At 42.8% G+C, this 13,944-nt stretch overlaps 1 protein-coding gene across 4 annotated transcripts in view; it reads left to right on the top strand.

Moving 5' to 3' along the window:
* ATP8B (ATPase phospholipid transporting 8B) overlaps positions 1-13,944 on the top strand; it is a 151,110-nt gene that overhangs the window by 130,306 nt on the left and 6,860 nt on the right. For all 4 annotated transcript variants that reach the window (XM_050188127.3, XM_055076571.2, XM_050188129.3 and 1 more), the window contains 6 exons: positions 327-505; positions 1,310-1,575; positions 2,121-2,304; positions 4,876-5,099; positions 7,371-7,454; positions 8,527-8,772. In XM_050188127.3, coding sequence (XP_050044084.1) covers positions 327-505; positions 1,310-1,575; positions 2,121-2,304; positions 4,876-5,099; positions 7,371-7,454; positions 8,527-8,772 — 1,183 coding nt within the window. The remainder of the gene's footprint in view (positions 1-326; positions 506-1,309; positions 1,576-2,120; positions 2,305-4,875; positions 5,100-7,370; positions 7,455-8,526; positions 8,773-13,944) is intronic.

Below are 13,944 nucleotides of genomic sequence, written 5' to 3'. Positions count from 1 at the left end.
TGTATTTTTTTAATTATGTCTGTAACTGGCAAAAATTAGAATAATGTCTCGAAGTCTGAGACCATCGATTGAATGAAGAGAAACAAGTGGATGGAGAGTATTCATGACACAGTATGTGTGCATCTGTTACAGAATTCTGGAATTTATTTGCCTAGAGACAAAATGCCACAAGGCTGTATAGTAATCGGCTACAAATGATATGGGCACAGAGCAGAATTTGCAGTAATAGTTTTTCTGACATTGCAAATTTCAAGAACTGCTTGACTACACCTTTGAGTGCCACTTGTGATGGAAGTTGAGCAAAGCGGACATGCACCCTTGCTCAGGACTTCTCTACATGACCGAGAAGAGCTGGTGGATGCTGTATACGACGAGATTGAACAGGGCCTGACACTGCTGGGTGCCACAGCCATCGAGGACAAGCTACAGGACGGCGTGCCACAGGCCATTGCAAACCTGGCCATGGCTGGCATCAAGATCTGGGTCCTCACAGGCGACAAACAGGGTCAGTTTGACATACAAGTCTGTTTCTTAGTGCAAAAAAATTGTGCTACTGCCACCAGAGTAGAAGTTCTGATGCTCATTGAGCCAAGGACCAGTCGACCGATTACTGTTTACATTTCGATTTTGTCTAGCTTTAGAAATGTATAAATTGCATTGCTAAGGCAGTGAGCATGCTAAGATAAAATTGTTTGTCAATGACTATCAGATTGCCTGCCATTGACTGCATGTTTTGTTTACCCCTATTGAACAACATCTACAAACTAATTGCCCGGCCCAAAGCGGTGCTAATTAACGTTTCTCAAGGTTTGTCTATGACTACAAATAAAAAAAAAAGTACTCCTGATACACGCTGAAATATGACAAACCAGTGCTTCCGAGGTAATTCATCAGTTAATCTTTTAATGCATGACAGTTAACAATAAATTTAAGTAAAATGAGAACACTGATAACAGCTGCCATAAATTGTTTGAAGACATTTGATTTTTATGAAGAAGTTAAATGGTTACTTTTTATTGACATACAGGAAGCACTTGTCTAGTTCACACAATGCTTAATATGCCACACTTGCATGGGAGGGATGCTTTCCATGTTAAGTGCATTTTCTAGCTACCAGTTTCGATGCCAAGTGGTTCACTTTACTTTCATGCCATTGCATTTGCAACACCCCTGTTCTATCACCTCGTAAGCTTTACACTTGGGACGGTATATCCTTAGTTACTAATATATAATACACATGTTTTCCTGCTTGCCTTAGCTTCAGGCCATCTCCTCACCTGGCTTTCTTTTTTTGGTGGGGGACCTACAGAAACGGCCATCAACATTGGCTACTCATGTCAGCTGCTGACAGACGACATGGTGGACATCTTCATCGTGGATGGAATGGAACGGGACGAAGTGTACAAACAGCTGAGCACATTCCGTGAGAGCATTGCGGGCGTCGTTTCACACGGCCGAGGTGCCGGAGACTGCTCGGTTGTGCGCTTCAGTGACAATGACGACGGCCATGCCTGGGAGCTCTCAGGTGGAGAGAGCTTGGGTGGCTTCGCTCTCATCGTCAATGGACACAGTTTGGTGAGATGCTTCAACTGCAACGCATTCCTGCTTATGGTTTAAGCGCTGCGAAGCTGGTAACCCTGCTGCATAAAAAGCGGTTTGAAGTATTAAACGTATACATTGTGGGCACTTTTGCCCAAAGTGATTTGTCATTGTACCTCCCTTTTTTTTTTTTTTTCTTGCTCAGCTAACTTCGTAACTCAAGAGATGCCTGCAGAAAAAAAAAAAAAAAAACTTGTCAGCAAACTGCAAGAATAATGTTGTGAGGTGCAGTTGAATAGTGAAGATTTAGCAGTAGGTTTCAAAATTTTAAATGAATGTCCAGCAATCTAACAGTTCTGTGGACAGCTGGATAAGATAGGGATTCAAAACTTTCCACGCGTGTTTCATAACTTGTGTACATTGCAGGAAGCTTTAAAGATTTCTCACTGTACATCCTTTAGTTTCTTCTCTGCATGTTAAAGTATAAATGAAAAGCTGCAATGGATATAATTTTTCCATTGTGTGTGACATAGTATTTTCCAAATACATTGTTTTCTGGTGTGTCTGTGTGTGCACTGTAGGTGCATGCCCTGGAAGAGGATATGGAGCTGCTGTTTCTGGAGGTAGCCAGCCGGTGCAAAGCAGTCATCTGCTGCCGTGTCACTCCTCTACAGAAGGCCCTTGTCGTGGACCTCGTCAAGAAGCATAAACGTGCTGTCACTCTTGCCATTGGCGATGGTGCCAATGATGTCAGTATGATCAAAAGTGAGTGATCTGTTTTTCAAGAGTTCTTTTTTTTTTACACTTGTGTGGTATGTTTCTGTAATTGTCATTTGAATATACTATTTGCAGTTTACCAGAATGGCTTGATAGACAGTGCTGTACATTAATTCCAACCCACCGTTAAAAACCGATCCCTTGTCCCTGATATTTAGCTGTTCGTTTCGCACTAATCGGTATAGACATAATATCCCTGCTCTAAATATATTCGTCTGCATTTGAATATTTGAAATTAGATTCTATCCCGTTCTATGCTTACTATATATATTCGGTTTGTATTCAAAAATGTTAATATTTGCCCACCTCTATTTTATACTGATAAAGTATCACTTCAAAACTTTATTTTTGTTAATTTCACGTAAGAAGTTGGTTACCATATTTACTCGTGTAAAGCCCCCATCCTCACTCTGGAGTGCAAAAATATAAAAAAACATTTCACTAAGCATCACATACATACCTGCATGCTGGTTCATTTCTGCAAGCTGATATTAGATGACACTAGCTGCCCTGCCATTGATGGTAGTATCATCACCATATCCTACACTCGGCACCAAACTGCAACTTTAGTCGCTTACTCCGACGAAGCGGCGTGGCGGATTTGGCTAGGCCTAGCCAGCGGGTGTGGCAGGCAACAAGCCGTTGCGGGAACTTCGCCTTTAAGATGTTTGTACCACATCGGCACTTGAGGGTGAGATCACGTGCACGGGCTGGACTAATGTCCACAACTGGGAAGCAAAGTTTGGATCCACAGGCGTACTCACTCAACAACTATCGTGAACGCCTACCAAGTTTGTGTATGCGCTTACTGGATGGAATGACAAGCTCATCATATGAGCATAATACCCAACATAGTGGACGGGAAAGTGACTTAATTGGTAAGAACATCGCATGCGTAATGTCAAGACATGGGTTCATATCCCACCTGCGGCCCGTTGTTTCTTCATCCATTTTCATCTCCTTTTATTTATAACTTCTACATCTCAATTAACTAAACAAGTACAGTTATACCTCGATATAACGAACTTCAGTATTACACAAGCGTGTCTCGATATTTCGCCGCGTCTCTGCCGTGGCTGCATGCGCGTGGCTGGAAGCGTGACTAAGCACATACGCAGCTGCGCACCGTGCTTTAGAGGTAATCCGCCGCATGTGCAAAGAGCGGGCGTGTCGAAACGGCGTGGCACTATGTAAGCTGTCATCCCGCGTGTTTAGTATTAGAAGTTGCGTGATCTCGAGTTTCGGTGACCCGTTGGAGCGAGAGGCTTCCTGCTGCCGGTGCTTTTCCTGATAGTGTTGTACCTGTGCGGGCCGCGGGAGGCGCTATCAGCCACAGGGGCGGAGTGCACGTGAAAGCGTGGCTGGCTTCGCTTAACTCGTACCACCGATGTGAAGATATTGTCGACGTACGTGACATGAAACCGTATCATTCGCCGCAGACTCCCAAATTTATCAAAATGAGCTGTTTTCTCATTCAAATTTGCTTTTTTCGATTGCCCTATAATTCGGAAAATTCTGCGGCCCCTTCCCATGTAAGAAAAATCGATCGGCGACTGTACTTATTTGCATAAAAGGTTGAAGTTCAATAAAACGAAGCAAATTGCCGATTTTACCGACTTTGTTATGTCGAGGTTTAACTGTAATTCCCCCTATGGTTTTCTTGTTGTCCTTCTATGTTGGCTTTATGTGGCTGTGACTTACAAATATAAGTGGGTTGGACTGTGTGTAGTCCAGCAGTACTGTCAAATACTGTGGTGTTCCTTAAGGTGTTTCCTTTTAGGTCTGGTTTTAATTTTTTGGAAAAGTTGATAAATGTGAGCACTTGAAGTTTTCTGTAGACGCATTTCGATTCTCTTGAGCCGACGTTCTGGCTGAGCAAATGTGTCTCACTGCAGTGCATATGTCTTCCGTCCATGACACTCAAGAAAGATAGCTTTCTTTTCTTCCGAGGCAGCATTCATGATGAAGGTATTGAAACTTCACATAATATGACCGGTCATCATGACTCCAGTCAAATGCTTCACTGTTGTGAAATTCATGTCTGATGAGCTTGAATGAATAATACAAACTCAAGGCTCCTTTTACAGCTAAGGAAATTCAAAATGAGAGCAAACCTAATGCAGGCCATTTCATCCTCATCTTCACTGTTATGAGTAAAAGTAGAGGAAGGGTCTTTTATTTTGTTTTATATTTTCATTCTGTTTTATTTTACACTTTGTCTCACTTAATGAGCACATCAGAGGGGTGTCAAGGTGTGCATGGCTATGACAGATGTCCCCCATGTTTGGCATAAAGAAAAGGCAACATGGCTCTGACTGTACGAAGCCCATGATGCAAGTGTGTACACTTTTTATTATTCACAGTGTTGCTCCAGAAACAAGGGCAGCATCTCAAGTACTTTTTCTTGCAATGCCACAAGGTGATTACATGTAATGGACAAACAAAACTATGACATAACCATTATTGTTTAACAGAGGGCTGTTAGTAGATTGTAAGACATTCTTATGACAGCGAATAGAACACCTACATTTTTATTTGCCATGCTGCACAATCATGCAGTGGCGCACATAGGAGTGGGCATCAGTGGCCAGGAGGGCATGCAGGCGGTGCTGGCCTCGGACTTTTCAATTGCCCAGTTCCGCTTCCTCGAGCGGCTACTGCTGGTGCACGGTCGTTGGTCCTACCTACGCATGTGCCGCTTCCTCCGGTACTTCTTCTACAAGAACTTCGCCTTCACTCTCTGCCACTTCTGGTTTGCCTTCTTCTGCGGATTCTCGGCACAGGTGAGTGTGTGGTGTGACAGTCAAACCCTTGTGCTGCACATGGTTGACGTGTGACAAATGACAGGATGCATTGTTGTTTTCTTGTGCATCCTTTATGCATTCTCATCTGCTTTGCACTGTTATCGATTTGAATTAGTTCCACATACCATATGAGAGAGTATGGAATGAGTGGTAGCACGCTGTAGCCAAAAATGACAGCGCAGAGGTAAAGTAGTATCATTCTGTCAGTTTTATCCAAACCTGCATGCATACGCATGTTTCCAGTTTATTCGTCGGAAGTGTAGAGGTTCATTGAGACTGTGGGGTTCTCACACCCATGCTCTTGGGACAAAGGAACGACAACACAATCGTGCAAACAATCACAAAGGCATTTATTGCACCTTTCATAGATCAATGCCTGCTAGCCGAGTTGCTATCCACAAAACATGCCGATGGGCGCGCGACAAATCTAGAAGTCCGGCTCACCGCGACCGGATAACGAGCGAATATGTTCGCCCCATGCTGAATCCCAACGCCTGGTCGCTCGCGCGTACAGTCATGCGAACGGTGGCACATTCGAAGAGGCCACGCGAGACGGTCTCGCAGAAGCATGGATTGGTGAACACGCGGGACGTCCGCGGCACTCACCGACCCGCAGCCAAAGAGAAAGCATGTTCTCCCCTGCGTCCCCAAGTAACCATGCCGTGAGGCGGCGTTACCAGCGCAACACTCGCGCCATCTCTCGTACTGCGCTTCAACCACACCGACCGCCATGGGCCCCAGGCCACTCGGCGAAGCCGCACTGCAGGAGACGGAAGCTATGCAGGAAAAACAACATGGCTAGTTGGCCCCCCCCATTGTTGTTTTGTCGATGGACGAGCCATGCCAACTCTTAGAAAACGAAGGTGAAGGCAGTTTCACTTTTCTGTGCACTACAAACAAAGGCTTATCTGCACATTGCAAGCTAGGAAAGACTTATAATAATAAAAAGTATCCTGCATTTCAATACTAATAAAAAAACCAGGAACCGCATACACTAGTAAAAGGTCACGTGATGGACCTCTTATGCAGCTTCATGTTTTTGCCATGGGGGCACCAAAGGTCATTTTTCGTGACCTTTAGTGATTAATTAAAAATATAAATCTACGTTTAATGAGAAAAAACATGGCTCATTTTAGCCAGTAGGATAGGGAACCATTCCATCAGCGGGATTATCTCGATTCATGTTCTGAGTGGTTGTCTGTCCCTTTAAAATAGATTTGTTGAATATGCACGCCTGTTCATATTGCATGTCAGTAGCTCAACAAGTCGCGGCTGATCACACATTTCTGATGTGACACAAAAGCTGGTGCTTCACCTTGTGGCAAACAGTGATGCACAGTTTTTGCATTTCCCAGCAGTTGAGTAACAGATGAGAAAAAAGATATATACTTTTGCTGAGCAGGCAAAAAGCTTTGATGTGTGCTGCCAGCACAAAAAGTTTACAGGATGCCAGTGTTGTGAAAGTGACTGAATTTCCACACAGCCTGGGCACACATGCATTCCACGTGCAGCCTTCTTGCAAATCTGGCATGCTGATAACTTTTCACGCCAGTAGTATATGTGCGTGTGTTCCCATGAGAAGAAGTGCAAAGACCAGGGACCTTGCAATAAAGCTGATTTTCTTCTTCACCCATGAACGTAACTTGAAATTGAGGACTGCCGTGCAGACTTGGCATTTCAAACTTTCCCATGTGCCCATCAATCTCCGTTTGCGTGCATGAATTATTAGTCTATTCCACTTTTTTGGCAAGCCTTTGGTTTGTATACTTTAGCCCACTGGTGTGCATCGGTAACAATCCATGATTGCTTTCATTTTCCAATAATTTAGTTCTTACCTCAGTATCAACAAATGGTTACATTTGAAGACTTGAAGACAAAGAACACCAAGTATGCTTGAAAGGCATGCAGTGTACCAAACATTTTATAAGAAACAAATTTTATTACGCGAAATAGGTTTTGGTGAGTGCCCAATAAATTTACTCTGAAGGTGGGCACCAAAACATTGACCCTTTAGATATAGCACGTCTCTCTCTCCCATAACCAGAACATTTGCATGCGTATCACTCAATTTTAATTCATTTGTGTTCTCTACGGCAATTGTAATGCCAAACAAGCAAACACTTCGCATTACTCTGCACAAAGCAGTGGCATTCCTCATTTAACCTCTTCTATGTGTGTTCTTGTGTTTATAAGCACTGAAGTTTGCGATGTTCTAAATGAGGTCCAACTTTGTTGCTTTTTCTCTTGCAGACCTTGTATGACCCAGTGTTCATCTCTTTCTACAATGTCTTCTACACATCTCTGCCTGTACTGGCACTGGGTGTCTTCGACCAGGTATATTGAAGCTTTTAATTGTTTTCTAAGAATAAATATGTGGTTAAATATTATGCAGCTATGGGCAAGGTATTTGTATACAAACAAGGCTGTAACAAATGCTTGTGACACTTTGCGTAAATGAAGAGTGCAGGAACAAAGGTGTAGACACTAGATTTAGTTCCAGCTACACCATGTCAGCGTGCTGTTTGAAAAAGCAGTGAAGTGCACACGTGTGTACTTGATGGCATAGCTCACAGCTGAAATGAACAGGCGGACACGCTTTTTGCTTGTTGCAGCTTGTAATGACTGACCAATGAATGGCTAAGGCTGTGATGCTCACCTTTTACAAGGCGCCTACTTCAGGCGCTGTATTATTAGTCGTAGGAAATTTGAAAGCACTAGATTCATATTAATATAATGCAACCTTCTTTGTGTGGTTACCAACTTGGGAAAGCAGCTTTCAATATTATTCTGTTTGAATTTTCGTGGTATATCAATTTCATTGAGTTTAAAGATGTATCTTTCCCAGTTCTAACTGCCAGCTGTCGATGCTCGCAATGAATATGGATAAGGGGATCAACAAGTGCACCTATTGCTTTTTCACATTTATGTCCATTTTGCATTACTTAATGTATAACTTTAATATATGCCTGGATGAACAAAGTAAGTTTATCGGAATTTAACTGCCATGTTTCACTGTGCAAAACTCTCTGATGTTCCTGTTTGTAAAATGAAATGCGGCGAATAAAATTATTATCCATGCGGCCCAGAAAATACCGTAGGATTTGAAATATCAAGTGTGCCAAAGTCATGGATAGTGAACTGGCCATAACATTTGGACACAAGGAAAGCAGTGTGTCATGGAATTGGTGGGAGAAGTCTGGAATTGTCAGATGTGCCTGGGCTTGGCTAGATGACCAGCAATTGAAGAAACTGCTCGGTGTGGCCAGTGAATGCAAAGGCTTGTTTGCTAAGACTAGGGAATGATGAAACGTTTTACAAACTTTCACTAATTGCAAGATGGCTTGCCTTGCTTTATCTTTATTTCTTTATTTGTCATTAATATATGTATATATTTTTTTTCTCTCAGGATGTCAATGACGTAAACTCTATGCGCTATCCTAAGCTGTTCACGCCGGGCCACCTGAACCTACTCTTCAACAAGGTGGAGTTCTTGAAGAGTGTCGCACATGGAGTGATCTCCTCCTTCGTGCTTTTCTTCATCCCATACGGTGCCTTCAGCAACAGCATTGCGCCCGACGGAGTGAACTTGGATGGGCACCAGCTACTAGGCACCACAGTTTCCACCATCCTTGTCATTGTTGTGAACGCCCAGGTAACAGCTCACTTTGCACCCACTACATTTTTCCCATAGCCATCCACAGGCACCCGTTTACAAAACATGAGGTCGTTGATTCGATTTCGGCCTGGTTACCGTCATTTCCACATTCCAGTAGAAGCAGACTGAAAAATTATTGCAAGTTTTGCTTGAAGCCAAAGCATTCAAAGCAATCGCCAAGTTTAGCATTGCACTGAAAATGTTTCAGAACGCTGGTGTGACAAGGAGTGTGCCAACAGTGTTTAAGGTATTGCGCCTTGGTGGCGCGCGAGATGAGATCGAAGGAAAACAGTCGCAGCTGGTCAGCATCCACAGAAAGGACAACACAAATTTAGCTTTGTGTTCACCATGGCTTTATATGCACACAGCATCTCAGCAGGGACGCTAATGCATGTGCGCACTGTGCTCGTGCCAGCAGCACGACAGAACGCTGCCCTGGGTTCGGCAGAGCCGATTGAGAGCAGTGCAAAGGTGTGTTCACTTCGCTTTATCGCTTTTTGGAGTCAAACGGAGTTTGCGTCTTTGGAGGCCTTCTAATCCTCCACGCGTGGACCACGCCTGCACTGCAGACAGCAAGACAGCACGACAACGCCGACAGCGCAAATGCAGCTCAAGTGTTCGTGCAATTACTGTTGCAATAGAAGCATAGCTGTTTTAGGTTTACGTGTGTTTTAAGAAATCCCAAGTGGTAATAATTAATGCATGTTTCTGTGGTTTCCGTTGTAGACCACCGTGAGGCTTTCTGACATCAGATTTCAGCGACACCTATTGTTGTCCTTTTCCAGAAGCGCTAGGCCAGTGAGTGCTTAAAACTAAGCTGATTCTTGTCATGCTCATGGTCCAGAGCTTTAGGTCTTATCTACTGTACCCCCAGAGCACAGCACAAAGAGCTGCAGTCATGTTCTCAGTGGCATTGACTTTGCATGCCACAGTGGCTCAGTGTGGAATTTTGCTGCTGAGAACAAGGTCGATAATTGGATTCCCAGCTTTGGCAGCTACATTACGATGCTGGTGGAATGCAGAAACACTTGTGTACTTAGATTGCTAAAGGGACACTAAAGAGAAACACCAAATGGTTTTTATACGGGTGGGTGAATATTTGAAGTTCCAAATACAAATCGAATGTACAGTCGACTCTCGTTACAACAGACCCTGATAATCCGCCAAAAGATGTCTGTGTTATCCAAGTCCGTAATATCCGAAATACCTCACTTCCAAAACTTTCGTCGCGATGTCCAACAACTTTATTGCAAAGAGCAAGTGACAAACGTCCAAAGTAAAAAAACAAACAAAGACGCAGTTTTGCCCGAAAGGCGAAGCATCAGTTGTGATAGCAAATGAAGCAAGATAAGCGCGGCAGCAGAGGCAAGCAAACAGACTTTCATGCGCTCTCTCTTGCTTCAACGCGAACTAAACGTCGAAAGCACAGCGCATACGAAGCTACTTTGTCCACATTGCAGATCGCTCTCAAGGTAAGGCGGCCGCAATGTAAGCAGCAGCCGCTGGAGTAGAACCCCCTCTCTCTCGCCTCACCTTCACCCCCCTCCTGTGCCTCACAGGCACGAAAGAAGATGGTGCATTTCCTCCCCTCCTTCATCACTCGTGCTCGCGATGTGGAGCTGCAATCGTCGGCTGATCCTCACAAGTCAGTTGTCAGCCCATGTCGACATGGCAAAAGTATGTTTTATAAGGCCGATAGTGAAAAAAATTGTTGCCAATTTCTTTCACTGTAGCCGATAGTTCGTTGTAACGCGGTCCGTTAAAAGTAAACTTTGTTGCATTAATAAAAGAGGTATAACATACTAAAGCTGAAATATTGTCCTTTATATCCGAAAGTATGTTGTACGCAGGTCCGTTGTAATGAGCGTGGACTGTATTAGATTCTATTTGTATTTGTTTTTGAAATATAATTATTTGATATTTTCAAATAATCAAAACCTACCTAATATTTCACAGCAACCATTATAGCCTGGTTGCTGTTCTCCCTCTGCTAAACAAAGTATCACAAATTATCAGAATCGAAACAGCGACAAAACGCTTCGAAGCATTGTAGAAACACATCGGGTAATGCAAGTTTTATTTTTGGTTTCGTAGTGGTAGTCAATATTACAACCTGTTATTTTTGCTTGTAGTCTGTCATTTAGTGTTTTTTGGTACTGTATAGTCATATATGAGATTTGTCTTTTACACTACAACCAGACATTTTCCTTTGCACCTTTTTACATGTGTCTATGGCATACAAGTCCTTTAGCAGCTCTTTTTTTCCCCCCCACAACTTCTGATAAATTTTTGCCAAGCACTTATTTATCATTCTTGGATAGCTAGTCATACAGTAGCCATTCATTCCTGGAAACCTTGTTTGCGACCAGGCTCTAATATGTTTAAAAGCTATTCATGCAGTTTTTTCGATGACAATTAGTAATCTTGTGCTTAAGACTGATCCCCTTTTATCTGATATTTAGCTTTCCTTTTCGCACTTAGCAGTTCCATATTTCTGCTGTAAATATGTGCATCTGCATTTGATTATCTGAAATACAATTCGGTATTCGATAGTTACTATTCATATTCGATCCGTATTCGAAAAAGTTGATATTCGCCCTTCTTTATTCTATACTGATAAAGTATGATTTCAAAACCTTATATTTTTAATTTCACGGTAAGAAGTTCATTACCATATTTACTCGTGTAAGGCCCGCATTCCTACTTCAAAGTGCAACAATCTGAAAGAAACGTTTCACTAAGTGTCGCGCATATGCCTGCGTGCTGCTTAATTTCCCCAAGCCACCATTAGATGGCACTAGCTGTCCTGCCAACAATGGCAGAGTGAGCACCATATTCCACACTCGGCACCAATTTGCAACCTTGGATGCTTACTGTTATGAATCGGCGCGGTGGCGCTGGTTAGGCCCAGCCAGCAGGTGTGGCGGGCAGCAAGGCGTTGCGAGATGTTCGCCTTTAAAAAATGTTTACCACTTAGGCGATCGAGTGCGAAATCACGTGCATTGGCTGCACTGATATCCATGTGCGGAAAGCAAAGTTTGGACTCATGGGCAATCGGCTACCCACTTCCGTGAACACCAACCAAGTTTGTGCTGGATGGAACAACATAAGTTTGTCATATGAGCATAAAGTGAATAAAGCTCCACACTGATTTTGTGCAGCATAGCCTATACTGAGACAGTGGCAAGAATCAAGGTCACACATGTGCGGTATCTGCAGTTCGCGACAAGCTGCAACGCACATTGGGCTGCGTGATGGGTGAACACAAAGCACACCTGCAGCCTCAGGCCATCACAAAATTTAAAGTACACTTTATTTTAATGGAGCACAACACTGTGTGAAAGTCTGTAAACAAATTTTCTGCTGTGTAGGCACTCTTAGAAACAATGGAATTGGTTTTACCGTCTCGATTTGCTTTTTCGAGCTGCCCGATTATTCACATTTTTGCGGCATTGTCTGTGACCGAAAAATCGGTTAGTGACTGTAGATGTAGTTATGTTATATTGCATAGTAGTCCGAGTGCAGTTCTAGGCTTCCTTGAGTAGCTACTATAAGCCTGCCTCGTGTTAGTAAAAACTAGTAATGCTCAGAACAATAAAAACTCGGAAAAAAATAAAATGTAGGCCAAACTTACAACTTTCAAATTTCGTGCCAAAACTACAGCACAGTACATTGGTGTAATATCGCAGATTTCAAAGTATTTCCTCGTTTTTTTACCATTGTGCCGCAGTGAAAAATGATAGAAACTTGCAAAGTTCTCCCTTTGCCCCTTTAGTATAGAATGCAGTCCATCTTCACTGATAAATTAACTAGGCCCGAGTAGACGCGGTCAAAATCCATGATGGCCACGGCAAGCTGGCATGTGAACTTCAAGGTGGTGTTGCCACCCATCTTTCGTGTTTGTGTCCTTTTTGGTTTACAAAACCTCCTCTCTCATGGCAAAAGTTATGATATTGCACAAGTGTAAGTTGCTTATACAGCTAAACCCATTTTTTTCTTCTTCAGTCTTCCTTTAGAATAGCCCACATGGTCAAAATTAATTCAGTGCCCTTTACAATGGTGTTTGATTTATTTGCACATACGGCATAATTTTTGCACATTTGGTATAATTTGAATTTCATTTGATTCAACATTTACTGCAGTGCCTCCATGATGCATCTGAAACATCTGAAACAAACTACCAACATAGCTGCTTCGCGTGATAGCCCTATCGTTGGGACAGCCAGCCACCTGGACATTTTGGCTCATGCTTCGATCTCTTTGCTGCCAGGGAGCAGAGTTCTCTTTTGTTCTTATTTTTTTATTTTTTCTGTTATTTCATGGTATGGGATTTTCATCATATTTGAAATAACTTTTCCTCGGTTCCTAATAGCTTTCCACAGGATTCCCTTACTGTAACCACTCGAAGTAAGGTGAATAAGCTCTCCACAGCTTTTCACCTGAACCTCCTCACTGACAAATTTCAGTCCACTTGGCACGATAGAAAGCCAATGCACCAAGCGGTGCAAGCTTTGCACTACAAAATGGTGCGCTGCCCCTGCAGGTTTATCCTTGGGCTTAAGAGGTCTCCCTTTTTTTTTTCTTTATGCGCTTTTATGACATTTTCTTAACGGCTTCCAAACTGTGCTGCACTTTAGCTTTTTAGCATTAGGCAAGCAGACATGAAACCAGCTAGTAGCAGCATTTTTGCTGCCCTAACTGTGTTATTAAGACCGTGTCAATGCTGCATTTAGTGTTCATCCTGTAATTCTTTTCCAACTATCCATTACATTACAGGCTCTTGTTTATGATTTGATTTCAGGCACCACAAGGTCATACAAATCCTTAAGTACAAGTAATTATCTTTTGTGTTTTGTTTCATAAAATGACGTTGAATCTTGATATGACATTTGAAAAGCAGACGTGGCACTGAACATGGCAGTTGGCTGCAGGCCATAAGTTAGGTGAGGATTCTGGTTCACAAGTCTTAAATGTGTTTCAAGAGTCATTGGGAATTTAAGTTTCCTGCACAGCAAAAAGCACCCTGTCATCTCTGCATGCCCATTTGACTTGCTTCAAGGTCACATTGAAATATTTTGGGTGTACATGCATGTACCTTTATAATAAACATTTAGTAGGAAGTCAAGTGCAGCTGAAAAAGATTAACTGTCCTCACCTGTCTTTTCCCAT

Source organism: Dermacentor andersoni, chromosome 2, assembly GCF_023375885.2.
Source record: "Dermacentor andersoni chromosome 2, qqDerAnde1_hic_scaffold, whole genome shotgun sequence".
Taxonomy (NCBI): Eukaryota; Metazoa; Arthropoda; class Arachnida; order Ixodida; family Ixodidae; genus Dermacentor; species Dermacentor andersoni.
The sequence above is the reverse complement of the archived record's forward strand: the minus strand, read 5'-3'. Positions and strand labels throughout refer to the sequence as shown.